General features: G+C 46.1%; 1 protein-coding gene across 2 annotated transcripts in view; it reads right to left on the bottom strand.

Moving 5' to 3' along the window:
- FOXN3 (forkhead box N3) overlaps nt 1-26600 on the bottom strand; it is a gene marked incomplete at its 5' end in the record, with an annotated part of 204506 nt that extends 177906 nt beyond the window's left edge. For both annotated transcript variants that reach the window (XM_084240662.1, XM_084240663.1), the window contains one exon: nt 26058-26600. In XM_084240662.1, coding sequence (XP_084096788.1) covers nt 26058-26600 — 543 coding nt within the window. The remainder of the gene's footprint in view (nt 1-26057) is intronic.
- Between the last annotated feature and the right edge of the window lie 1263 nt (nt 26601-27863).

Raw genomic sequence — 27863 nt, 5'->3', positions numbered from 1 at the left:
CAAGGGAAAATCCTTGCATCTCCTCCTGGGACTGGTGGCTCCTGGCGACACCTTGGCTGGTCGCTGCATCTCTCTGGTCTCTGCTCCATCTCAGCAGCGCTCCTCTCTGTGCGCCAAGTCCTCCTGATAGGGACCTCACATCCACCCCACTCTTACATTCTTAAAGCTAGACAAAGAACTTGTTTCCAAGTAGGGTCACATCCTCAAGTTCCAGATGGATGTGCATTTGGGGAAAGACACTCTCAGTCCATTACAGTGATGACAGAGGAAAATCAGGGAATAGTCTAGAATCATTAAAGCTAAAAAGAACTTCAAAGATAACCACAGATGTTAAATAGGTCTTCTCTGATAGCGACCCCCATGGGTTGTGGTGGCTTCTGGAAGCCACATTCAGAGAAGGCTGGTCTGCTGTAGCAGATGTGGGTTGCCCACCCCAGGCACGGAATTTGGGACTGGAGATGGGGTCCACATCTCTGCACACACACCTCAATCTGATTTGGATGTGGAAACTGAACCCATGAATTGTTCAAGCTGCACTTTCTACTTGGTGTACGAATCGGAGCGAATCCAGGTCTCCCAAGTCAACAGCTGACAACCAGTTATTCCAAAAGCTACTATGAAACGTACGTATCACCAAGTAACCCCATATCACTTGGTTACCCCATATCACCATGTTCAGGACACTAAAAGTCAGCGGATGACTTACATTGGCAGATATTGTTTTCATCCACTTAGAAAAGGGTTTTTCTGACCTAGATGAAAAAAATTCCTTCCTTAGGTAAATATTAGCCACACACCAACTACAAAACCAGGAATGAGTCCGATGACACCTAATCTAGTTGTAAAAGACAACATACAACATTATGGAGACACAGATATGCATACAGTAATGTGGTTCTGCTGAGAAGAACGACACAGTCTGGACTGGGTAGAGCATCATGGAAGACTTCTCGGAGGAGGTGACTTCTGTCAAAGTCTAAAGATGGGAAAAGAATTAGCCAGGGGCAGAGTGAGCAAAGGTTGTGACCACCTCCTGAACTGAGCTAGGGTTGTACATGTCATAAACTGTACAGTCTTAGATCTTCAGGAAAAAGAGTCCTATACAGTGTATTCTTTTTAGAAACTGGCACCTGAGCAGTATAGTTTTCTCCTGAATTGGCATTTTATCAGAGAAGCAGAATCACGTCACCTGCTGAGTTTCCATTTTGCCATGGCTCTCAGAGTTCTCTATCACAGCAAATGTGTCGGTTTAAGGATTTGGAATATTTGCTTTCCCCTCTTTCTACAGGACTTGTCTATTTTTGATTTTTATCTTATAGCATTATTGTAACATGTTGTATATGTCTTATGATAATGCTCGTTAAAAGGAACAGGGTATGGATGTTAAACATACTGATCATATTGGTCATATTGGTCATACTGATCATATTGGTCACTGACTATGTACACGCTCCTGGGAGTCAAAAAGCTACATCCCATCACCTGGAACCTACGTTCAACTCCATCTGCTGATCTTTTTCAGAGGCCCAAACCCGCCAACTTCTAAGAGGAAAGGTGTTAATTAATTACTAGCAAAGTCATCTGGGTCTTGAAGAGAGTGAAACAAATTTCTCTCTGCATTAGCAAGGCAGAGGGAAAAAGAGACTTGGTTAATGTCCCCTCTGGCCTCTTAAATTTAAAATTTAGTTCATCTATAAAAGGGATAAGAAAGCACAGGAGAAAGAGAACAAGAGAACTACTTATTCAGCATGTAAAGGTGCCTCCATGAGGCCCATTCTCACAAAAACTTTTACTGAGAATGAAAGAGGTGAACGTAGACACTTAACGAAAGTCTATTACGCAACTGAAGATTTGATCCTCCTTTACTTTTCTCTATTTTGCGCAGCAAGTTCGCAGGCAGGATCTCCATCACAACACACCAGTGCCCTCACTGACAGCAAACAGCTCCAAGGACACAATGGACAACTGGGGTGGAGGACATTTTTACCCTTTGTCCAAATGCAAGAGATCTAACTGTTGGGGAAAGTAGCCAACTAAAAATGATTTTTTTTTTAATTGCTACCTGACCATGCAGCACTTGCTAAGTGCCAACTGGGATGGAATAAAAGGCATCACCCCTGACATCAAGGAATTCATGCTGGTAGAAATCAGGAGCACGGAAGCCAATCTTCCATCGAGATCATCAGGCAGGGTCCCGCAGGCGTGCACTGTACAACTCCAGGGGGCACCATGCCACTAAGGCTGGAGTGGGAAGCTGCTGTTGCTTTCCTGGCACTGCCAGTCCAGGGAACCTCAGCCAGTCACCCAACCCACTCTTAAGGTGGTTACGGAAGTGGAGAGATTAAACACATAAAGTTATATGTGAAAGTGCCTAACACATAACAAGCACTCAATTAACATCAGCTCAACAAATCATCATCTAATTAGAGCGAAAGTTGACTGTATTAGTCGTCTGGGCTGTCTTAACCAAACACAGGGCTTAAATACAGAACTTGATTTCTCACAGTCCGTTCCAAGGTCGAGGCATTGCCTGGGGAGGCTCCATTCCTGGCCCGCAGAGGCCTCCTTCTGGTTGATGTGTCCTCACGTGACCTCTCCTTGGTGGGTGTGGAAAGAATTCTCTTTCTCTCTCCCTCTTCTCATAAAGCCACGAATCCTACAAGCTGAGGACTCCACCCTTATGACCTCATTTAACCTTAGCCCCTCTACAAATACAGTCACCTTGGGGATTAGGACTTAACACAATTTGTTTCACAGCACCAACATAAAAGAAAGGACCATCGTGGGCCTCCCCGGTGGCGCAGCGGTTGAGCGCTGGGTTGCGAAGCTGCCCGCAGCCTCTGCAGTGCCGGTTCGATTCCCGGCTGCTCCCCGGCCACCAGAGGAGGGTCCCACATGGCGCGCAGACCTCTCCTGCCGCCCGCTGCTCCCCTCAGCAGTGTACTTCGGTCCTTCTGCCTGCTCTGCTCCCTGCTCTGGCTCTGGTGAATTCTCTCACCCTCCCGCGCTTCTGACTGTACCCAGTGCATGTATAAACGAAACAAACGAACAAACAAACAAACAAATAAATAAATAAAAATGCCTCTATAAAAGAAAAAAAAAGTAAATTAAAAAAAAAAAAGAAAGGACCATCGTGTGTTTATTGAGTATCTATAATACTCCAGAAGTTGGACCATCAATTACATCATTTAATCTCTAAGTAATGATGTGAGAAAGGCACCACTAGTCTCCCGTCAACAGATGAGGACACCAAGTCCATTCACAATTACTTGCTGACAACACACAGCCTAGCAAATGTCAGTCTCTCTGATTTCCATGCTCCGCTCTCCTAAAAATCATGTGTTCCTTACTTCATTCGATGGCAGACTTGGTTATAAAGTGTGTAACCCAGGGAGATTCTGATCAATAGGTCAGGAGACTCTGTTAAAGAAAGAGTCTTAAACTCATTCTCTAAATTCTGAGCTCTTAGGAAAGGGCTGCGCAGGTGTGCACACGAAGAGCACTACTGCCCAGGGACAAGAGTCCAAGCAGTGGCCTCTGCTGTGGGCTTTGTCAGGCAGGGACCACATGTCTCCAGGGAGGGCATCTGCAGAGCCCCAACCTCAAAGAAAGACAGCTAAGTGGGGGAGGACAGACTCCAATGAGCCAGAAAATTCAGGAGGAGACAGGAGCTTACTTCTAGGGGTGATAGCAACCAATCCTGAGCAGAGGATACAGAGGTACATTGCTCAGGGGGACAAGGGACAAACTCCTGGAGACAGGAAAAGTGGCAGCTGTCACTCAGAGATGGAGGGGGTGGGGCCACCACCAGCCAGGTGTGCAGGTGCTGGGCTTGGGTGTTCTCAGAACCCCCAAGGCTAAAGAGAGAGAATTCAAAGACGTCAAGGGCACCAGGAGAACGGGGGCCATTCACTCCCTCAGCAGAACTTCAGGAGTCCCTGTGCAAGGTGCTTTCCTATTTGGAGAAGGAGACATATGGTCAACAAGTAACAAATAAGGGTACAAATACACCTAGGGCTGAGTTCCCAGGAGGAGAAGATCAGCCAGGCAGGCAGGATAGATAAGAAGGTGCCAGGTTGAGTGAGAAGCAGGGAAATGAACAATGAAGGAGGGATGAACCCAGTGGGTTCCAGACATCAGGGAACGTGGCTGCGTGTGGCTCACAAGTGGTGAGCCACTGGCTGGCAGGCCCTGCGATGCCAGGTGGTACCCACAAACGGGAAAAAGGGAGAGTCCAAAGCCAGGTGGCCCAGAGAAAATCCCAGGAAACGACATCAGAGGTGCAGAGGAGGGGTGCTGGGTGACTTAGGAAACACCCTGAAGGCTGACCTTGAAGACTGCTCACCATTACAGAAAGGAAATATTTATCCCAAAGCTCCCACGGCAGAGCCACAGCCCCAGGGCACCCCGGGGAGGTCTGTTGTGGCTTCACAGCAAGACTTTCCCCACCTGTGCTGCTTCCCTGAAAATGAGCTTGAAAGCAAAATAGAAAGTCAGAAACTCAGACGTTACCACGTACAGCACACTAGTGCAAAGGAGCATGCCTTAAAACAAGGACTGTCAGCTCCCTGGCTGTCAGCTCCTGCCTGGGATCAAGCATCCACAACTGTTCCCCCAACTGTCTTCTCTCCCTTCACAATCGCGACTCCATGGGGACCACCCCCAAGACGAAGGTTCCCGCCAGCCACTCCCATCTTCCTCTCTCTGGGTTTAGAATTCTGAGCTTCATAACTTATTACAAACCTCTTGATTTTTTAATTTTTATGGAAAAAAGGGCGGGGGTGCACAATGCGGCAACGGTGACCACAGGGACACCCCTCTGAAGACAAAGGTGGCCAAGTTGCTGCAACTCCCCTTTGGCTGAAGGGTTGGCTTGTCCATGACAGGCCAGAAGCCAAATTCAGTAAACAGGGTGTGTGGGGGGGAAGGGAGGGTGTCACTGCGCCACCTCAGCCAGCCCCCTGTGGGGGTCTCGCAGTAATGACATGGGCTGGCAATGGCTGCAGGGGGGCTCCTATCCTCTGCTCCACTGCAGACGGCTGGGTTTAAAAAACAAGGTTCTTTCCAACTACACAATCTTATGAAATAAACACTTTCATTCAGGTTTGTAAACTATAAAAAATGGCTGAGAATGTTTTCTGCTGTATGTTGCAATAGCAATATTTCATATAAGTGTATGTGTTTTAAAGTAAGGAAACTGTTACTTTAAGAAAATAATAAAGCCATGAAATCCACTAATATATTTTTCAATCAGGAGACAATGTTAGGGATTTTCTCTAAGCTGCTTTTTTTTTTTTTTTCCAAAAAAAAGAGGAAATCCCAACACACAGAGCAGACAATTTGCTTTTTCTTCCAACTGACATACAGGATCATTTTGTATTAGATACAAGAGAATTCTTACTATTGAATGTGCCTTTATTTGGGGTAGGGGGAGTACAGCAAAATAAAATACAAGGTATTAAAGGAAATAAAAATGATGCAAAGAAGCTCCAAAGTAACTGAATCTACTATTTGCGTGACCCAAATCTCCAGAAACGCATCTGCCGGCTGAGGGGCACAGACGCTGAGGGCCTCTCAGATGAGAAGCCTCTTGGGCACAGAGGGGAGACTCTCTCAAAGGCTGACAGTAAGTCCAGCTCCTCCCGCTTAAGAGTTCCTGCCCTTATCCCTTAGAAGGGAGGTCACTGAAGAGAAAGGAGGAAGAACTTTGGCAGGGCGAGCCAAAGACATGAGTTGGTGGTACCTCCAGAAAATTCTCTTTCCTGAGGACGCTGCCTGCCACAATCCACAGCTAAAGAGACAGTGTACAGGGAGCTGCAATTACTCACTTGTGTTTGGTCCCCTGGGGCGAATGAAGGAGGGTGAAACCTAAGAGAGCCTCACCTTGAACATAAGCCACAGGGCCTCCCTGGTGGCACAGGGGTTGAGCACAGCACTCTGAGGCTCTCCACAGCCTCTGCAGCATGAGTTCGATCCCCAAGCCAGTCAGGGAGATACCCACATGGCACAGCGGACCTCTCCTGCCTCACCCACTGCTCCCCTCAGCAGTGTATTTCAGTCAGTCTGCCTGTTCTGGTCCCCACTCTGTCTCTGGTGAATCCTCTCACTCCCCACACCTCTGGCCTGTGCCCCAGTTCTTATATGCATAAATAAATAAATCTTAAAAAAAAAAAAAAAGATTGAACACAAGGCACAGCCTAACTGTGCACCCCCAGCCCCAGACTGACCTTGGCTTCAAGGGCAGTGGGTAAGTGTCCTGAAAAGCAGCCCTGGCTAAGGGCCCCACTGTCTCACAGAAGTAAAGTGTTGTTACACTCAACAACAGCGCCTTCAGATGCTGAGTAAAACTGAGGTCATGACCACTGAGTCATCGGGAACAATGCAGCCAATGTATTAATAATTCTAAAGGGGTCCGGGCAGTCTCTCCACCTTCCCACCAAGAACGGGTCTGCCCCAGCATTTGCAGTCGTGAAAATTCAGTCTCTTGAATTCAGGCTTCCATCAAAAGGAGTTTCTGCTGAAGAGCATGTTACGCCAAACAGGTTCAAGGAGGAAAGGTTGAGTTGGGAGGGAAGCCAGATGGAGCTGAGCTGAGGGAACAGGACCCACCCCTGGGGTGCCATGTCTCTGAGACCTGCAATGGACATAGAGAGCACATGATGAAGACTGGGGGGCTGAGCACTAGACGGTACTTCCCCAAGAAGTCCATAAACACACCAAACTGGGGCCTCCCTGATGGTACAAGAGATTAAGATGCAAACTACAAAGCTATCTGCAGCCACTTCAACACGAGTTTGATCCCGGGGGAAGGAAGCTACCCACGTGGTGCAGCAGACCTCTCCTGACTCGCCTACTGTTCCCCTCAGCAGTGTATTTTAGTCAGTCTGCCTGATGTGTTCCCCGCTCTGTCTCTAGTGGATCCTCTCACCCTCCACACCTCTGGCCTGTACCCCAGTTCTTGTAGAAGGAGTGGTGAGGCCAGGTCAGTGCCAGGAGGGAGGGCACCTTCTGAAGAGTTAGTGGGTTACTGAGAGGATCAGAGGAACATCATTTAACATGGGATGACACCTTTTCAGATTTTCAAGTAGACTCAAAAGTTAAGCCCCGTCACTAAACACCACCTTCACTGAACACAAACGAGTGTTTTTATAAAATGTTTTCATTTAAAGAAATGAGGGGAAGAAGAGAGGTGCAAGAAAGGAAGAAGCAAAGAGTCACCTGGCACTTCTTAGGAACCATTTTCCACAAAGAAAGGGAAGTTCAAGGGCAGGACAAATAAGCAACAGCCCAGATTAACGAGGGCCATCAACCTGTGCCCCCATGCTCTCCACCTGCTGTCGGTGGAGCAGACACAAGCAGACCCTATAAATTCTCTCCAGGTTGTCCTGAAGACCCACGGTCTCCTCACTCACTGGAGAGGAAAACAAACCATTTGTTCCCTAACTCTGCTTCTATTTCTTTAATGCGCACGAGGTCAGGTTTCAAATGTCCTGGAACAGTGTTAGGAGCCGAAGAAGGTCTAAGCTCAGGAGGCCGAGCTCTGGCTCCAAATCTATCACCAGATCCTGCTGGGCTCAACAGTGGGGTCACAAGCACCGCCCTAGGCTCCAGGCCCCCCTGTAAAAGGACACAGTCCCTCGGCATAACTCCCAGAGCCTCTGGTCAGCTTCTACTCTCCAAGCCTTCTGTGAAGGCAGACACAGTGCGACTGCTATGTGTTGCTGCATTACTTTCTTCGGACTGCCATTAAAAAGTAGCCCCAAACTGGGGACTTAAAACAACACAAATTTATTCTCTCTCCATTCTGGCTTAAAGTCCAAAATCCACATGTCAGGCTAGCTAGTTCCTTCTAGAAGTTCTGGAGAGAATGAGTTCCATGCCTCCTTAGCTTCGGGCGGTGCCGAGATTCTCCAGTTGCTGGGCTTGTGAACACAGCCCTCGGAGCCGGGCTTCACCTTCAGTCAGCCCTGTTCCCTATGTGTCTGCGACTCTTCCAGACTCAGGAGGACCCTACTACTCCTGGACATGATGACATCAGCAGAGCCTCTATTTCCAATAAGGTCACATTCACTGGGGCCAGGGGTTAAGACTCCCACACATCATCTTGGGGACACATTCAATCCACAGCCCTGGCCACAGACAAACATGCAGCGCAAGAAATGCAACAATGAGACCATGGGCAGGAGCTGCAGCTGCTCCACAGGGGACCTGGGATCTTTGTGGTTGTCTCGGAATAGCCAAGGGCCAGGCTGCCCTCAGTCAACCATGGCCGGGAAAGGACTGCGAATGGAGCCTCCACACCACACACACACACACACACACACACCCCACCCCACCCCACCCCCACACACCTCAGCACCAGGATGAACAAGTGATACAAAATACCAAATATTTTACACTGGTTGAAAAAAGACCAAATAGGACTACATTTCATAAAATTCAACTACTGCTAAGAAAATGCCATCTGGCCAACTAAAGGCCTGCACAGGCGGCTGCTTGTCCACAGAGAGAGGCAGGAGAGACCCGGAATGCATCTAGCTGGTCCACATGCACCAAGGGTGCCCACATGCCAAGGGTGCCCACACAGCAGGTGCACACCTGCAGCTCTGCTTCTGCAGGAATAGATCCCCAGGATCTCTGATCTTGGGGTCCCATGTGCACGGTGGGGGCAAAAGGAAGTATTCAAAGGAATTGGGTCCCATCGAATGACTACAGGTGAGGAGGAGAGGCCCAGAGGGCTCCTAGGAGATCTAAGATCCAGCTGAAGCACAGCTTGTGAAGTCCCGTCTGTGCCATCATAGACTTAGTTCAGGCCCAGGGAACGGCTTGCTGACCACACACAACACAGGTGCACTGTTCCCAAATGGAAAGGGTCTCCCTTGTTGTCAGTACCATGAAGAAAAGGCTTCACCCCAACAGTTTCCCCAAACCCCTCAGAAATGTGCAAAATCCACTCATGTTCCACAGAGCTGTGTGGGCTGCCACATCCAGCCCGTTTTGGGCAGAAATGTCCTTAGCCCTCTGTATTGACTCAGGTTATCTGATGCTGATCAGAGCTTGTTTTTTTATTTATTTATTTATTTTTATTTATTTTTATTTTTTTTAATAGAGGCATGTTTTTATTTATTTATTTGTTTGTTTGTTTGTTTTGTTTATACAAGCACTGGGTACAGTCAGAAGCGCGGGAGGGTGAGAGAATTCACCAGAGCCAGAGCGGGGAGCAGAGCAGGCAGAAGGACCTAAGTACACTGCTGAGGGGAGCAGCGGGCGCCAGGAGAGGTCTGCGCGCCATGCGGGACCCTCCTTCAATGGCCGGGGAGCAGCTGGGGATCGAACCAGTGCTGTAGAGGCCACGGGCAGCTTCGCAACCCAGCGCTCAACCGCTGCGCCACCGGGGAGGCCCTGATCAGAGCTTGTAACTAGCAGACGCCCCCCGTGTCTAACAAAAGCGTGAAGCAGGGAAGATAATCAAGGAGTCCTCTGTGGGGATCAGTTTGGGAACCATGGATTAAGGTCATCTCCACTACTTACTGATGAATTACATCACGGGTGAACTACTGAATAAACACACTGAGTAGGTACAGTGGGCCCACAAAAGGAAGTCTGTTAAACTGAACGGAGGAATCTAAGGTTCAAGGTGATACAGGAGCTTGCCAAGGTCACAGAGTCAGGTAGTGACCAGTTTACTCTAGTGCCCAGATCCCCTGACACCAACTTTAGCACTCTGCACACCACATATGTCTTCTATCACCCCCCTCCCCTGTGCTCTCACTGCAGCCCTTATATACCAAGCTGTACAAGCACTATTTTCATACACATTTACCTCTCTTACTAGATTGGAATCATGTTTGCCTCCGATGCCCAGCACAAGGCCCATTTATAAACAAGAATCAACATATGCTGGATGGATGGATGGATGGATGGATGGATGGATGGATGGATGGATGGATGGACTTATAAGAAAGTTTAGGGACCCATAGGAGTGGTATCATTACTTTATTACTGATTGTTATTTCCAGGAAACAACCCCCCTCAATATAAACCAATCTCTAAGGATAGAGGGGGGACCCTTAAAGTAAGACAGAGAACTAGAGGTCATGAACGCAGAGTTAATCAAGGCAGATACTCCAGCAGTCCTCCAGTACACCTGGCACTGCTTTGGGCAATCTGCATTTTCAACACATCATATTCATATCAACAAATAAGGATGGGTACTTTGCTCCCCAGGAAGGATCTGTGTGGATTTCATCAATGGCTATCATAATAATTAGCAGGTACCTCAAAATAGTGTCTATAGACTCATTAAAGGCTGAAATTCAAGGACATTCTGAGTAATTAATGAAACAAAAATTTGATAGGTTTGAACATGTTTTTAAAGGTCATAAACAGCAATGATGAATCACTTATAAAATATTTAGTACATTCAGTGACTCAAAACAAGACACATGAAGGAAATTAAATCCCATGTCAGTGGCACAAGTTCATGTCCATTTCCAATTAATCAGAGACTTGACTGAGTGAAGCAACATGATGATAGAGGAAAAAAGAGCATCTGACAAAGACACAGGAAACCTGGGCTCTGGGCCCAGACATATGGGATTTGAGCAAGTCATTTGTACTCTCTGGACCTTGGATTCTTTGTTTATAAACTACTATCCCCTTCTAGGACCCAATGAGGAGAATTCTACTAGATAATTATATGGAACACCAAAGCAAAGAAACCTCTGATGTGCTCAAGCTCATTTTAACAAAAGTTAGAGTCCCTTGGGTGTTACCTACAATAAATTTCACAGGCAGAAGTCAATTCTATATGGCTTGACCTACTTCTCTTCACCACCAAGGTAAAAATACTTCTTAGTCAGCACATTCAGTACTAAGACTTGGGTTTCCTCTCTCTGGTTTGTTAATTCTTTGACAAGTGGGGTTGCGATGACAATAACAGGAAAGAAGACAGCTACTAGCCTCTGAAGGTATTACAGATACAAGCAGTTATCTGGACAAACCTGTCGGTCTTCTGGTAAACTGAAAAAAATTAGGAAGAACTGCTCTTCCTGATTTGAGAACTACTCATACAGGGCACGCAAACCTTATTAAGAGGAAAGAGTCAAGTGTAACCAAAAAGTTGAACCTAAGCCATTCATAAGATGCAGGTTTTCCCCATGCATTCGAGCATAAGAGTAGGCTCATGAAATCTTCCGTAAACTGAAAGGGCATAAATCAAAGAAGCAAATACCAGTCATTTACATGGAAAAAAATCTAGTGTTCCCAGACCCAAAAAACAATCTACTGGACCTCCCTGGTGGCCTAGGGGTTAAATCTCAGTGCTATCACTGCTGCAGCCTGAGTTTTGATCCCCAGCCAGGGGGGGTGACCCACATGGCGCAGCAGACCTCTTCTGTTTCGGCCACTGCTCCCCTCTGCTGTGTATTTCAGTAGGTCCACCAGTTCTGCTCCCCACTCTGTCTCTGGTGAATCCTCTCAGCCCCCGCACCTCTGGCCTACACCCCAGTTCTTCTACACACACACACACACACACACACACAAATAATAATCTACCAAGTCATGACAATTAACACATGAAACCTAAAATAACAGTAACAGATAAAAGCAAGAATAATATAAATACAGCGCCTGTATAACGTAGTTTCCAGGGAAGAAGCTCTGGGTTCTACTCTGCTATTGATCCAGATGTGCACTGCCTCAGAAAGACCAATGCTGAAGGCTATTTTTGCTTATTCTTTTGCCTTTTGTGACAAAAGTGAAAATCCTCCTTGGATTTCTTTCTGTTAGCAAAACAGGTACTGAAATAGGTCTTTCATAAAGCTAAGTGGCATAATCCGAATATCTCATAAGCGGGGACACCTGTATTTGAGTTGGTGGCTTACGTTCACCAATTCTCATAAAAAATTTCAAGTGTGCCTATCACATGCCCAGCAACCTGCTGGTCTCAGGGGATACAAAAATAATCCCCACCCTCAACTTCAGATGGAGAAAGAATAAAAGGGGAACAGATACTAAAGAGATAATTACATTGCAAAATAAGTGTTATAAAATAATGGGCAAAGCAGAGACGAGTGAAATAAGAAGGGATGGTTTGCGGAAGGTTTTGCAAAAGTGCAGGGCAGCCGGATCTTAATTGAAAATTCAGTGCAAAGAGAAGAAAAGTAGAGGAAGAACATTCGAGATTCTTGGCAGAGGGAACAATGTGTCCAAGTGAAAGACAGCCTGACAGCATGTGGGAACAGGGAATCCTGGGACAGGCAGAGGGACTAGAACATCAGGATAACGACAGAAGAGGATGAAAAACCAAGACAGCTTCCTTTAGAAGGTGCAGGGGGTGGCAGGAGGGAAGGAGCACAGACCACAAAGAGATTTTAGAGCTCCATCAAACATATGCCACAGGTGGACCTTCCTTGGAGTCTCATTTGAACAAACCACTACTAAATTTTTTTAACAATCAGATAAATTCAAACATGGATTGGATTATGGATAATAATAATCAAGGTTTATTTGTTTTTACAAGGGATAATGATTTTGTGGCTGAGTGTGTGTGTGAATTCTTCTGTATTGGGGATACTGTCTGAAATACTTGTACCTACAGTGATAGATGCCTGGGATTTGCTTTAAAATAATACAGCAAGAGAGGAAGGAGGGGGCAGGGGAGATGATGAAGGACATGCCCCATGTTAACGGCATGGGTAGTACGAGGGCTGTCCACGATGCTTTATAGCCCACTGCTCTGCAGTACTGAACTCTTCCCTGACACAAAGTATAAGAGAGGCAGACCTTATAAGGTCTGCTGAAGGTTTGAACATAACCCTCTAAATCTTGCTTCTCAGATTTCAGTGGAAGAAGAATCACTGGGGAAGCCTGTTTAAATGCAGATGCCCAGGTGGCACCAACAGAAATTCTCACAAGGGAGGAAAGGAGTGGAAGGTTCCTCCAGGATCCAGCAAATAATGAAGGCTCTTAGAGGTCAGTGCAGTGGTTAGAGAAGCAGGCACAGCTGAGAGGCCTTTAGGAGGCAGGATCAAGGGACGTTCTTTGGCTGGGTACGGGGTTGAAGAAGAGGGACGCCCCTGAAAAATTCCCTCAAGTACCAGTCTCACACCTCCTTTCCCAGAGGACCTAACACAATACCATCCCATTCTAAGTCCTCAATAAACATGGACAGATGGACAAAGGCATGAATGAAATCACCGACTTTAGTCCCGCGAACTAAAGAGTTACTATGACTGTGTTTACCTATAATGCCAAAGCGGAAAGGATGTTCCCACCTAAAACAGGAAAAAGGAAAAATCCATCCAAACACCAAAAAATTAATCCACGGGGCAGTTTCAGGGGGTGGGTCACTCACTTCATTCATCTAAATTGCACAATGATTAAGACATTCATAAAAATGGGTGGTACCCACAAAAAAAGTGACAGTCGAGGAAAACAGGGTTCATTAAACGAAAATAAGAGCAAAACACTTACAATGGAACACTGTTTTCCTTGCTTGTATATAAATCTAGCCCAAGTTAGTTAAACCTATGAAAAACAGGCAGTGGTGTTAAATATGAGGCGGATTTTTAAACACCTAAGTGGAGTTACCAGTTGGAAGTTTGATATGTGAGTTTCAAGCTTAATAGATTAAGTCAGAGTAGATATATAAATCTGGGATGTATTAGTTGGTGGAAACTAAAGAGGATTGCAGGAATTACCTCTCCATCAGAAAGGAAGTGAAATCAAACCTCTACTTCAGTACTTACAGGAAATTCTATTTCCACTAGTGTTTGAGTGGAGAATTCATTCTGAGGTCTGTTCAGTGTGGTGAATAAAAAAACAAAAGGGATTTTGTTTAAAGGGAGAAACTTAGAATTATTTCAAAAATAACTTACCTGTGGTTATTACAGTTACTGCCTGTAGTTTTACGGGAGAAATAAAACATGCTTTTGCTTTTTTGTAACGCGGGTGTAACTTGTAAATGTGCTCAGGGTCAGTGGCATCTCCGATATGCCAAGAGAAATCCAGTAAACATCTCATTTAGCAAAGCCCCCTAACCCATGACTTCTGTGAGTTCCCTGCCATCTGGTCCCTGGCTGGAGAGAGGAATTTTTCTTGTATATGTGTCTCCATAGCAACGAGTTTGCAGTTGATATGGAAAGTAAGCAGTTGCCCTAGCAACAGAGTTGCTGATGTGGAGGCTCCCCTGCTTTCAGGGAATGGATAAGCTGACCAGACTAGTTTAGATGCATCGCATAGGGTGTTGTAATGTAGGGCTGCACAGACCGGCCTTGGCAGTGTCAAATCAGTCCTGATTTAAAGGAGATCACAGCCCCTCCCTCTTGCAGAAGGAAGGGCTTACACAGGTAATAAATCAGACAGAAGTAGCTGCTGTCAGTTGGAATAGATCATAAGAGGGATCTCCTGGTGGAATTCATTTAGTTTCACTTAAAGGAGAATGTCTGTACCAGGGTACATTTGATTGCAAGAAAAAGAGCCACCTGAGTTGGCTTAAGTGAAAGAGAGCTTGTCCCCACGACCAGTCCCAGGGGCTAGAGAGGAGAAGCAAGCACAGCTCCGGCCATCCTGATTGGAAGGCTCCTTCTGTCCCTTGGCTGCCAGTGGAGGATCACCCTTGCCCTCCCTGGGGATCTGTTCCAATCTCCCTCTGCAGCCTGGTCTCCTCTGTGGCTTTTCATTTCTGCTTCCCCACCTCACTGGCATGTCCGGTGGCATGGCCTGATGGCCCCCGTGTTCAGCAACGTCTGCCCCATCATCTCTGTGCGGTGTCTCTGTCATAGTTCCAGACACGTGGACTTGTTCTCCAGGGGTCAGGTGTTCAGCCCAGGTTAAAATAGGCAGGGTTCCCTGGATCAAGATGGCTTCTGGGGCTGTCCCTTCCTCAGAAGTAAGGCATGGGTTTGAAACATGCCCATGAAGATTTTCTGGAATGCCTTTGGTCTTTTGGAAATACTTTAATGATGAAAATAAAAATAATAAGGAACTTTGGAGTATTTTGTGTTTTTGCTTCCCTTGAGCCCACTGGGGCCATCTCTCTCAGGTGATGGAGAGGAACACCCTAGGGGAATCTGGGAGTAACCTGAGCTCCCTTCTTCTTTATTGTCTCCATGGTGACTTTATCTTTCTTGCATTTCATCTGCATAGACTTGGGGTTAGAGATTCCCAAAGATTTTCTTTGGTAACTACTTCTTCCTGCCAGCTGTCCTCAAATTGCTTATAATCACAGAGTTGAGTGATTACCAAAGATTATGAATTCTAGACCCCTATTCTGGACAGGAATAGATGCCAGCTCTCCAACACAAGTTGTCCTGATTTTCAAGATCAAGAGGTTGGGTTGTGGGCCTCCCCTGGTGGCGCAGCGGTTGAGCACTGGGCTGCGAGGCTGCCCGCTACCTCTGCAGCGCCGTTTCGTTCCCCGGCCGCAGGCGAGGGTCCCACCAAAAAAAAAAAAAAAAAAAAAAAAGAGGTTGGGTTGTTGTTGCTCACTATTGAGTCCCAGCCTGATATTTTCAAAACAGAGGGAAAATGTAATTACTCCATGCCAAGGACTGGACATGTAACAAGATCACAAAACTCTGGTGCAGTGGACTGGGTAAAGACAAAAGAGATCAGGAAGGTTAAAAGTGGCACTTGCTGACTGCCAAGGGAATGACCAATGGCTGGAATTACATGGTTTGGGAATCCAAGAGAGAAAATGAGTCAGTGGAGAAATCCTGAAGAGTAGAAAATTTCACTGGCCTGACCCCTCAGGATTGCCAGGATGGGGGCCGGTGACAGAGAGGAGGTCACCTGGATCATTAGGGTTTTAACGTGGACTCAAGACTGGGAATGCCTGTGGAGAGAAACTGAGCATGAAATGAATCTGACATTTTCACAGGACTTGTTGAGGGCTGTTGGAACTGTGTGAAGCATCAGTATATATGGTGTTCCACCCCTATAAAGTCAGATATCATGTTCTTTTTACAGGTGGGGAAACTGAGGCTCAGAAAAAATCTAATCGCTTCCTAACTCGGTAAGTCAGATGCTGAACAAAAATCTGGGACTTCTTTGCTCTCCCTTTACCCCACCTGGCTGAAGCAGAGGGCTCCTATGGGACAGAGAGGAAACTGATTTGAGAAGGTATGTTGAGTTGGTCTGGGGGAACTAGAATGTCATGCCAAGGAGCCTGATTTTGCTCCAAGGGCAGCAGGGAGCCCTTAGACACTCATGAGCACAGGCATAGCATCTACAAAGATACAAAGCAGAAAGGAAGTCGTTCCTGCTTAGCCCTTAGAGGTTTTGGCTGCCTGCCCTTCTCCACAGCAGAACTTATTGCTGCCCAGAAATTTCTTTGACAGGGTCAAAATAAAATTTTTGCCCCCAACCCAACCCACATTCACATCCCATGCCTTCCTCGCCAGCCTCACGCCTGGGCTAAGTCAGCCTCCTCACCATCATCTCTCGCCTGCACACTGGAACAAGCTTCAGAAAGATGCCTCCCTTCCCATCCCTTCCATCAAGTCAGTCATTCTGCAGCCATTAAATACAATTCCAACAGGTCTTTCTGTTGGACATTTCAAGCGCTGCCATCTGTGTGTGTGTGTATGTGTGTGTGAGAGAGAAGAGAGAGAGAGAGAGAGAGAGAGAGAGAGAGAGAGAGAGAGAGAGACCTTGTTAAGAACTTACTGTTCTCTCTGCCCCAGATCTCTGCATTCCTGCGTCCCTCTCTACGTTCAAAGCATGGCCTGGTCAGTCCCTCCTGCCCTCATCCCCAACATCTCTAGTACATTGTTCTGTTTTATTTTTTTCAGAGCACATATCACCAGCTGACACACTACCTACTGTCTAACATGTGCCTCCCTCTCCTCCTGCCCGCTTTAAGAGGGGTCTGGTTCCCTAAAATATGTGTGGCGTGAATGAATCACTGTTGAAGATGCTTCTCAAATGACTGAAGCTACTTCATTTTGTAAGTGCAAAGTCTGATTTTTACTTGGCAAACAACGGCTTCTGCAGGGTCTCAAGGCTGTGGCTACCAACACCGCTTTTCTTGCTTTCTGAGACTGCATCTATGGAAGATTCTGGTAGGAACTTGACATTCCGCGAACTGTTTCAGAAATACTGAGACTGACTGCACCCCAGCTCTGTGCCACACAGGCTGATTCCAGGAGACTCTGGGGGGCATGACTGGTTCAGCACCCACATGACCTGGCCTTTTTTCTAAATACAATGTACATACAATTGTTCTGTAGCTGGCTATTTTCTGTCTGATGACATTAGTTACATCCTAGAGGAGACAAGCATAGCTTGCTAAAGGCGCTTCACAGAGCTCAGTGAAAAGAAGGCAACCCTGACCTGGGTGCCCCCGAGCCCAGAAGGGAATCCCACACACACCCTGTGGGGATGAAGAGAAGAGAAGGAAGGGTAATTGGAGTGCCTTTCCCCTGAGACCAGCCCTGGTATTTCGTCTGTGTTTACTGGGCTCCTGCTGAGTTCACAAGCACAGGTACTCATACAAGTGTGCACACGGCTGCCCGTGCATGCACACACAAATCAGACTTTATTCTGCTCCAGGAACCGTCACCTCACACAGCAAATATCAACTTCATACTCCCTCTATCTTCACACATCTATGCCCAGGACTCCACCATCATGTCTATCCAGTTACTGCTTTTGAAGATATTAAATGAAATTTAATTTAGTCATAATATCTTGAAGCAAACCTTTGGTTAACTGGAAGTGTTAAATAAAATAAAAAGTGGGTCGCCATCTCAACTTTACTTAAATTACTAAAGCAACTGAAAGTTTTCCCTTAGCATCCATCCCAGCTCTTCCACCAACTCTTCATTCTATTTACACCACCTGACCACCTTCTCTCTCTGATACAGCTCCCAATACAACCCTTGGGTCAAGCAACGTCCATCTCCTAAGCATCTAGAACAGAAAATCCCATGCTTGCTTAGTGACAGAACCAACATTCGGGACTGCAATGGACCCCACCAAAAGACTGTATTTCCCAGCATTCCTTGTAGCCAAGAGAGACCCTATGACTAGGTTCTGGCCAATACAATGGAAGCAGAATGTGGGGTTTCTGGAAAAGATCCTTAAAATTATTAATTCAACAACCCCCTTGGGTGCTCCCCTGCGCACCCTTTCCTGCTTCCTGAACCAAGAGTATGCTACTTGGTGACAGCCTGGACCAAGAGAAGACTTCAGGATGGAAGCCAGCAGCAGAGCACTGAGAAAAGAGGCACAGCCAGACAGATGGAATGTGGACTTCTGTCCAGTTCCTCAAGACTTACTTTATATGACAGGCAACATACTTCTAGATGGTGTAACTCATAGTTATTTGGATTTTCTATAATAAACAGTCAAATCTCATCATACTGAATCCATTCGTGCAGGTCTCGTGCTCATCCCACACCACAAGGATGCTTTGTTAACAACATACTCAAGCACTCCCTCCCACTGGGAATATTCCAAACTTGAGCCGCTGTGCTGCTGCTGTCTTTTATCTCCGCTCCAAAAGCCCCGCCCCTTGTTGGGGAAGGGACACTTCCCTGACTAAGCGGGAATGGCCTGCCCACTTCTCCACCTGGCCTATTAGCTGCCCTTGTGGTCTTTTTTTTTTTTTTTTTTATTCCATGTGATGCTTTGTTGCCCTGGGATGTAAGATCCTAAAAGGCAAGAGCCAAATCCTACTTTTTATTTGAATCTTTGACATCACCAAGTAATTCCACTGAATAAACTAACCAACAAGCAAAGGGCCATTGTCCCCACATTACAAGTAAAAAATAGTGACAGCCTCCTAATTACGGAAGGAGCCACGGGAGCCACATGAGAGATTGCCCACAGCCTGAAAACTTGAGGCCAGTGTTGAATCAAATAGGTATTCATTGAGAGAAGAGACAAATTAAGCTAAAAGTGACAAGATGGAGAATAGAAATAAAATACCTTAAGGGGGTCATGAAACCCAAATCTGTAACACAAAGACCTGGCTAATAAAGTTGCATCAAGACAAATGTGACATTAGCTGCTAAAGTGTGTGTGCAGGTATATATATATATACACATCTATATCAGCTTGTGTTTTGAGTCCCCAAAAAATGCCCATTGATAAGGCAGTGGAATTTTCTATAAAAATCCAAAATCTCTCTTCATCTTGCCAAAGCTTTAGAGCATTACAATGACCAAAGGTGCTGCGAGGGAGTATGAATTAATCCAAACAACCCATCACTATTTGTGAAGGAAGCAAAGCCCATGACTTTCAAATAGGAGGTCAGTGTGCCAACTTCCTATATTATTTACTGCAGAGAATTATCCTGCAGCTAAAGTGATTTCAAAGGGAAATCCCAAAGCCTCTTTAGCACAACAGGGGAGGTTCTGAGAACAATTTCTTGCTGGTTGGATATCAAGGCAGTACATCAATGAAGAAGAATCTCAAAGATCTACTAGGATACCACAAAGCTCCACATAAGCGAAGGCAACACTCACTGTGCGGTTAATGGGGAGAGATCCAGGACAGATACACCCATGGAGGCCCAGGGTACTGAAGAACCAAGCTCTCCAGAGACATGTACAGATGCTCATCAAGGTCAACAGCAGGGGAGCCCCTGGAGGAACTGGAAAAGTGTGCACCCTTAAGATGGAAGGGCCAGAGAAGCAATGATGTGAGGAAAAGAAAACAGATAAAATGGGGAGAGTGTGTTGAAGGAAGAGATCCTGCTAGAAAGCCCCACAGGCCAGAAGTTCTGTGGGTAGGGGCTCCCTGGGCCACAACTGTTTTCTAGGCTGTGGCAACCACACATTCCTTCTAACCCTTTTTGCACTTCATGGAGTAAGTATAGCAAGTACTGCCCACAGCATGAGCAGATAAACAAAGAACAGCTGGCAAGAGCAAGACAACAGAAATGTTCCCCCAAGGAAGATGTCTCAGGCCTGGAAGAATCAGGAAGAAGCAGCACCTGAAAGGATGAACCAGCGCAGGGTGGGTAGGATAGCATGCCAGGGGGTGGTACTCAGGACCTCGAGGGAAGATAGGATGTTGGTGTGAAAAGCTTCCTAATCCAGGGGGCCTGGGACATGGGGGTGTGTTTATGCAGGCCCTCCAGAATTGCATGTAAATTCTCATGCTTCTGAGAGGGTGCAGCCTGTGCCACTACCCCAGGAAGCAGCCTGCCAGGCCATGAGCACAGTGAGAGAGAGGCTGTGTCCCGGCTGCTGTGTGTGACGGCTCAGGAGGTTCAGGACCCCCACCTGCCCCAGGGACCACAGAAGAGGCCCAGCCACCTCTTCCCCATTCTGCCTGGCTCACCACCCGTCACTGCTCTCACGTTTAGGAACGCAGCGATCAGGACCACCACACAGTCATTCCAAGAGCACTGCTTATCCAAAATAAATATATAAATAAATAAGTCATCTCTTCTTCCTAAAATGAACATCAATCACATGCGTCTGCTAAAGAGGTCATGAAAAAGAAAAAGGCTCTCGAATCTGTGTACACCACCAAGAGGAGGGAACTAGAGATAACTGGCATGTGGTAGGGGATGGGTGCTGCCACCAAAGAGGGGCTACCGTCTACGAGACTGCCTGTGAAGACATTCTACATACCAGGACAGAAAAATCGAAGATCAAGGGGGCAGGAAGTGGAGGGGACACCTGCAGCAGAAGCGTCTATGCAGGAAAGGAGGCTCTGAACTTGGGCCCCATCTCTGTGCAGGAAGCCCAGAGACAGGGGGCCAGGGTCAGGGCCTGGAAAGCAGAAACTGAGAGGGGGCCACATGTTTCATGCAAACGAGGCAGCTTTCTGTTTGCTGACGAAGACTGGATTCAGCCCAGCACAAAAATTCTCATGAAAGAGAAATCTCCTTCTCCATCTCGTACCCCCAAGTAAATTCTTATACCCCCAAGTTTATTTGGGTTACTTTAGTCCCCTTTAAGTCATGTTTGTAGACTATTTTGAGGAAGCCCATAGAAATCACCTGCAGGCCCCTACATGGTGCTCACCCCCCCTTCCCTCTTTTCCCTCTCCCCCCTCCCCCCACCATGCCCAGGAGATTCATTCCAAAACCCCCAGCGGATCCTTGAAACTGGGTATAGTAGCAAATCCTTTATAGACTATGTTTCTCCTACACATATACATCCATGGTAAAGACAATTTATAAATTAAACACAGTAAGAGATTAACAGCAATTACTAAGAATAAGAGAGGACAATTATAACACTACGCTGCAATGAAAGCTTTATGAATGTGGTCTTCTCTCAAAATATCTTATTGTGTATAATGTATTTTCAGGCCATGGTTAACTAGGGTAACTGAGACTGTAGGAAGCAAAACAGCAGATAAGGGGGACATCTGTACTGAGAAGTATGATCAAGCACCAGGATTAAAGCATGCCCTTCAGCATGGGGAGAGTAAGGGTGAATTCCTGTTCTGCTGTGTGACCTCCAGCAAGGTACGTGACCACTCTGAGTTTAATTCCACATCAATTTAAAGAAGGAAAAGAAGGACTGTAGTGAGGAAGAATTGAGATGGTGCATATGGAAAACACAGAAGTACTGCACATTATGTCCACCACCGCAATTATAAAGCAGCAGTGGCTCTTCACCTTTCCTGGGTCACAGGTACCATTAAGAATCTAAAACTTAAACAAACAAAATCTTGAGCTCCTCTAGGAAAGCGCAATCTGCAGTCACATGACCTACTGTCACTAATTTCAGACTGTCTGCTGAGTCTCTGACAACAAAGACCCCCATTAAGAAGCACCAAGCAACTACGAATGCCTGCTTCTTTCATGTGGGCAAACGCAAGCCAAGACAGCCAGGTACCCTAGCAGCAAGGCGAGAGCTGGTGTCCAAGCTTCCAATCCAGCCATTTTTCAACCAAGAAAGCTGCCTTTATTTATAAGCTAAAATTACATTTAAGCACTCAGGCCTGGATACCACAAATATCCTTTTGTACAGTGTTTCCCTTAAAAGTCCTCTTATGACAACAATGTGTTTTGTTAAAGTGGTAAGAGGGGAAGTCAAGAAAAAGCACAAAGACAGAAACATACCAACCAAAACCATGACAATCCAGTCTCTGAAAACAACTGCATTTACTTCTCTTTTACAAGGACCCAGAGAGATGACTACACTCCAATCTTACAGTCAGAAATACAATCTGTGTTGGGGAGGTATAACACGTACTCCCAGACTTCTCAACTGTATCTTTATTGATTCAGGCAAGGGTCACCAATAGATGAAACTATGAGATGAAAGGCTGATGGGTAACTTCACAAAGGAAGGAGCAGCTGACCCCACACAAACCCAAGGCTTAACCTCAGCATCTACCCCAGGAGTGGGTCATCCAGTCTTCCTGATGTGGGAAGATTCAAGATGCACTATAAGGTATTCTTGGTGTTGGGGTGGGGCAAGGAGCCAGAACGTGATCTAGCTGCTAGCACTTCCTTCCACTCTCTAGCCGGAAGCACTGGTCTCTTTCAGGAGGAAGGGCACAATAAAGTGGGAAGAAGTAGGTCTGCTAAGGATGAAAACACAAAGAAGAAATACAACAACCCAATGCAATGCAACCACGTTTGAATCTCAACACAAGCAAATATTTTGTAAACTGTCAGGGACATCAAATAGGAACCTAGTATTAAGCAATATCAAAGAACTGTTCATTTTGTTAGGGGTGACACTGTGGTGATGTAAGAAACTGTGTGTTATTCTTATTCATACACATGGAAATACGTGGGATAAAATGGCATGATGTCTAGGATTTGCTTCAAAATACTAAGCAACAGCAACAACAAAATGAATGAAGCCAGAGACCCCTTGTGCACATTAAATCTGGATGTGATGGGCACATAGACTCATTTTCTCTACTGTGTAGTTTTGAAAATTTCCATGGCTAAAAAATACAACTATCTTCTAAAGTCCTATACAGGATAAAATGGAAAATGAAAAAGATAAAATGAAAGCAGAACCGTCTATGCTCTCCAGACTACTCATTCATAAGAACATGTTCTTGATGAAATCTCAGTGTTGGAAAGAGCCCAAGAGGGCATCTAGTTCAGGGACTCGCAAATCTGGCTGCGAGTCAGACATAACTATGAAGCTTATCAGAACTACCAATTTTCCCCAACCCACCTCCAACCTACAGAATCCAAATCTCCAGGGGCAAAAAATGGTAATTGTTTTAAGTGCCACAGGTGATTCTGATGCAATCAAGTGCGCTCTCACTGGGCACCCCATCCAAACAGGTGTCAGCAGGGAAGGTGTTCCAGCCCCTCAGGACTAGGATCAGAGCACCCTGCGTTCTCACAGTTCTGTCAAGTTCAAAACTGGGCTCAACACTTTTAAAAGAAAACTAAGTGGAGTGGCCAATCCTATGAATACAGTTTGCAAGGCTCCCACTGTCTCCTTTTGCTAACATTTCTCATAAACATTAGGCACATTTAGTCATTGTGCTGAGGCCAAACCTGAGTGTGGGAGCTATCGCCAAGTAAAATCCCCCAGGAAAAAACAACTTACCTGTGGAGCCCAAGGGAAAATGCTTTCCCCTTTACTCAGCTAGCCGTACTAGAAAACCCCAAATACACGGGCCAAGTTCACTGTCCTGGGGGTACCTGGGAGCACCTAGAAGTTCCTGGGAGTATCTGGGAGTACCTGGAAGCACGTGAGAGTTCATGAAAGCACATGAGAATATCTGGGATCACCTGGGAGCATCCGTGAAGACTTGGGATCACTTAAGAGTCCCAGGGAACACCTAGGAGCATCTGGAAGTACCTGGAAGCACCTGAGAGTACATGAGAGCATCTAGGAGCATCTGGAAGTACCTGCAAGCACCCGAGAGTCACTGGGGGTATCTAAGAGTACCTGGAAGTAACTGGGAGTCTACACTTCTCAGAGCAGCCACCAGCTAGCTCTAGAGTAACCCAAGGAAAAAAGGAGAAAAAGGGGAAACTCACACTCTTTGCTTTGCTCTCACAGCATCACAAACACTGGGAACAAATTCCCAACCACAAAGCTGACTGGCACTTGATCAGAAACATGCCAATACAGGTCAGTTTGGCGAGGAAGCCAGAACAGCGTTTCACAAGATTAACAATCTCAAGTCTTAAAACCACTCCCTTTCAACAGGCGATATGTGTGGAATGACAACCTTCACCCCTGGAAAACATGATGTGGGGGGGGTGGTCAAAGGGGAGACGGCGCTTGTGCCAGAGAGCCCCACACACCCACTTGTCACTCCCAGGCTGATGGTTAACCCTCCCAGGCTCTCAGACACCGTGCAGTGGGGCTGGCTGACATTTCAGAGCGCACCTTTGCTAAATCCCTCTCCGGCGAGCACAGGCATGCGGTGACTTGTCGCAGTCGCACACCCAACTCAAAGCCCTGTGCCTAGCTTTACCAGCGACATGTGACTTTGGGCACCTTTGAACAGCACTTTCTTCTCTACTTTCTAACCCTAATTGCTTTCTAAGACTGTCTATTTCTCACCACAAGGACCTACTTACACAGAGGCTTTTAATACCACAGACTTAGTTCTTGACATGGAAGCAACCAATTTTCTCTGAGTTCAAAGAATGATCTTACAACAGTCAACAGAGCCAGGTTCAGAGGTCAGTCTGCAAATGCTGATACTGAGGTGTAGTGGAGGAGGGAGAGTGGAGACCTGGAGAAAAGAGCTGGCTCCTTGGCTCCTCCACTGCCACAGAACTTCCCCTCCGGGATTAAAGGCAACGCCCTTCAAATGTTATAGCCACATAAAAATAAGGGCCTGGGGAAGGAGGGCCACTTGTGAATATTCACTTTGCACACTGGCTCCAGGTGTCCTGCGCACCAGCGATCAAAGGCAAAGCTCTCCAGGGTCCACATCTTTCTTTTTCCCAGGCAACACCCCTCTTCAACCCCCACATGCTTGCTCCCCATTGTGATCATAAAGGCGGGCAAACAGCATCTGCAGACAAACGTGCCCAGTGGCAGCAAAGAGAAATATGGCTCTGCCACTTCCACGCCAAAGACAAGCAGACTTCTCTTGGGCTCAGGATTCTATTGAAAACTGAAACATTCTGGAGAGAAATGAAAAACCCCAGCCCTCCACAGTTGCTGAGCCCACATAATAGTGGTCCTGAGCCCAAACCTGAACTTCAAAAAGGGTGACCTGCAGATGCACACAGCAGCATTATTGACAAGAAAAACAAAGCCGGGAAACTCAGTTGCAAGAAAACTTTGTAGCTGGAACATTCAGGGACTATTTATTTTAACTGTGGCTGCCTTGCTTTTCCAGAACTCAAAGTTTGATCACAATTCTGTTTCCCAGTTCCAACAGCCAATCTTATTTCTATAGCACTTATTCTGTTCCTCAAAAGATACAGCAAATTATTCAAGCCATCTCCTTTTAGCAGACCAGGAAGCTCAAGCTAAAATGTTAGAGTCAAAATTCCACCTTTTGAGAGTCAGCTTCTAACAGGAACTTGCCCTGAGCCAATTTTTCATCCTCAGGGAGTTTCCAAGATGCCAGATACTTAAAGTCCAGACACCTGATTTCAAGAAAGTCACTTGGACAATCCGTCGGGTCTTGGAGCAGATAAGCACGATCTGCCGCCTCCCAATGCCCACTAGTGTCAACTTATCCCAGAATCCTTAAGCTGCCTTTCGCCAAGCAATGTTCAGAAAGAAAATGCCGTTTTTCTCTAGTATTTGATGGCAATTTTCCTAAAATACATATACATATATTTTTGTATTTAACGGCTGCCCTTGCCATACAGACCTTTGTTTAGACTAACACCAAAGCAAGCCGACCCCTGGGAGGGATGACACTGAGAACCAACCAAGGGAGCAAAAGTGCATCAGATGCCGCAGTGGGAGGCCCACCCTCCTTGCAGCCCAAACTCCAAAAACAGGATTCACCTAATACAAGCTTAGGGGAAAGAAAGTTCTTTACAACTACGCAAATGAACGAAATAAAATTAGCTGTTAATAACTGCACCTTCAAGTGTGATGAATTTACATCCCTGAACATTTTTTAATGAAGGACATTGACAAATTTAAAACAGAAAACCTTGAGCTCCAGACACAAAGGCTTACCTGACTCCTCTCTTTGTCCACCTTCTTAAAACACTTATTCAATGACAAATTATGTCTCACTGAGTTTTTCCACCCAGTAGGTGCATTTGCAAAATAAGGAAAATGTTCCAAGATCCAGTTATAGATATCCTTTACCGGCAGGCGCTTGGTTGGAGAGTCCTCGATGGCCATAAATATGAGGCAGCTAAAAGAGTAGGGGGGTTTGCAGTTGGGGTTCTGCCTGGCATCGTAGGGCATGTCAGAGTGGGCGGGGGACGGGGGGGTGTCATCATCCAGGTCCTGCACGGGGCTCACACTCCTCAGGACAGACTCCCCGAAGCTCTTCAGCAAGTTCTTACTCTCGTGCAGCCAGTTCAGGTTGGTCAGCTCTTCATCTTCCATGGCCCCCTCTTCTAATCGGATGTCAGGCAGAGAAAAGTCGAGGTCATCGTCTTCCTGAAGGGCCTTGGAGAAACTGCTGCCCCGGTAACACTGACTCAGCCCACTGGAGACACTAATTCCTGAGCTTTCTGGCTTCTTACTGGGAGGCATGACTGGACCCATTTACGTGAAGGCTCCTGGGAAACACAGTACAGAGAAAAGATGAGCAGGGCAATCTCTAAACAGAAAGGCAGATGTGTTCTCCTAGTTGTCCGGCCTCCCCCCATCACAGAGGAACCCCATCTCATGGCAGCCACACTGAGCAACACCAACCCACAACCCCACTTCATAGAGATGTACCTAAATCAGTCACGTTGGTCCCCAAGCTTTTGATACTACAGTGACTTGTCACCCTTCAACCCCACAAGACTGGAAATAGATCAGCACCGATAATGTGCAAACACATCATCAAGAGGACTGGCAATTCCAGCAGTTGTCTTCCTGGCTCAGGGAAAGATGGTGACTTTGGAAAATCCATTATTTCTTATACCTTGGTTTCCCTACAATACATGTATAAACACACATGTAAAATTCATATGCTTCCAGATCACACAACAAACTAAGCACAATGCAGAGCTCCTGTCCCTATTATAGGTCTCACTGTCCTTCTCAAAAAAAAAAAAAAAAAAAAAAAAGACCACAGAAAAACTTGTAAGTGTAATGTTGGTTGTTTCCGATTAAGCTCAGCTGTTTCCATAACAAAAATGTCAGATCTGACTCGAAATTAAAACTGTGGCCACAGAGTGTATGACTTGGTTTTAGTGTTTGTTTAGTGTTTTCTTTGATTTTTTTTTTTCCTTCCACAAGTCATAACTGAAAACTGCAACTTAATTACCACTGGCCAGTCAAAAAAGAGCAAACAAGGAATTTTGTGGATTTGACTGGAAAAAGGAGTACGTTTAACTTTACTGGGTCCCTGCAATCCAGACAAAAAGTAAGTTCAGGAAACACATCGATGGATGGGACTGTAAAGACAAGTCATCAACTGAAGTGGAATTAATGGAAAAAGTCAGGAGAGGGACCGAAGTGGAATTAATGGAAAAAGTCAGGAGAGGGACTGGGTAGCTTCAGGACAGGAAGGCAACAAAATTCAACAAAAATTGCTACAGATTTCTGTTCTGTCACCACCCCCAACCCATTTTTATCAATGACCTAGTACAGGGAGCAAATTATCTGAGGAGAAAAGAAAAAAAAGAAGGTGGCGAGTCCACAAACAGAATGACATGCGGACAGATACAAAGCATGTTCACCCTCTGGATCTCGTGTAAGACAGAAAGAACAGTGAAGATAATCAGAGGACTCCCATCTCCGTCTGTGGAGCTCGAACAATGTGCTTCATTTAAGAAGTGAGCGTCTATTTTATTTCCCTGCCTTGAATAAGATCAA

The sequence above is a fragment of the Talpa europaea genome, assembly GCF_964194135.1.
Source record: "Talpa europaea genome assembly, chromosome: 8".
Taxonomy (NCBI): Eukaryota; Metazoa; Chordata; class Mammalia; order Eulipotyphla; family Talpidae; genus Talpa; species Talpa europaea.
This window is presented reverse-complemented; position numbering and strand designations above follow the sequence as displayed.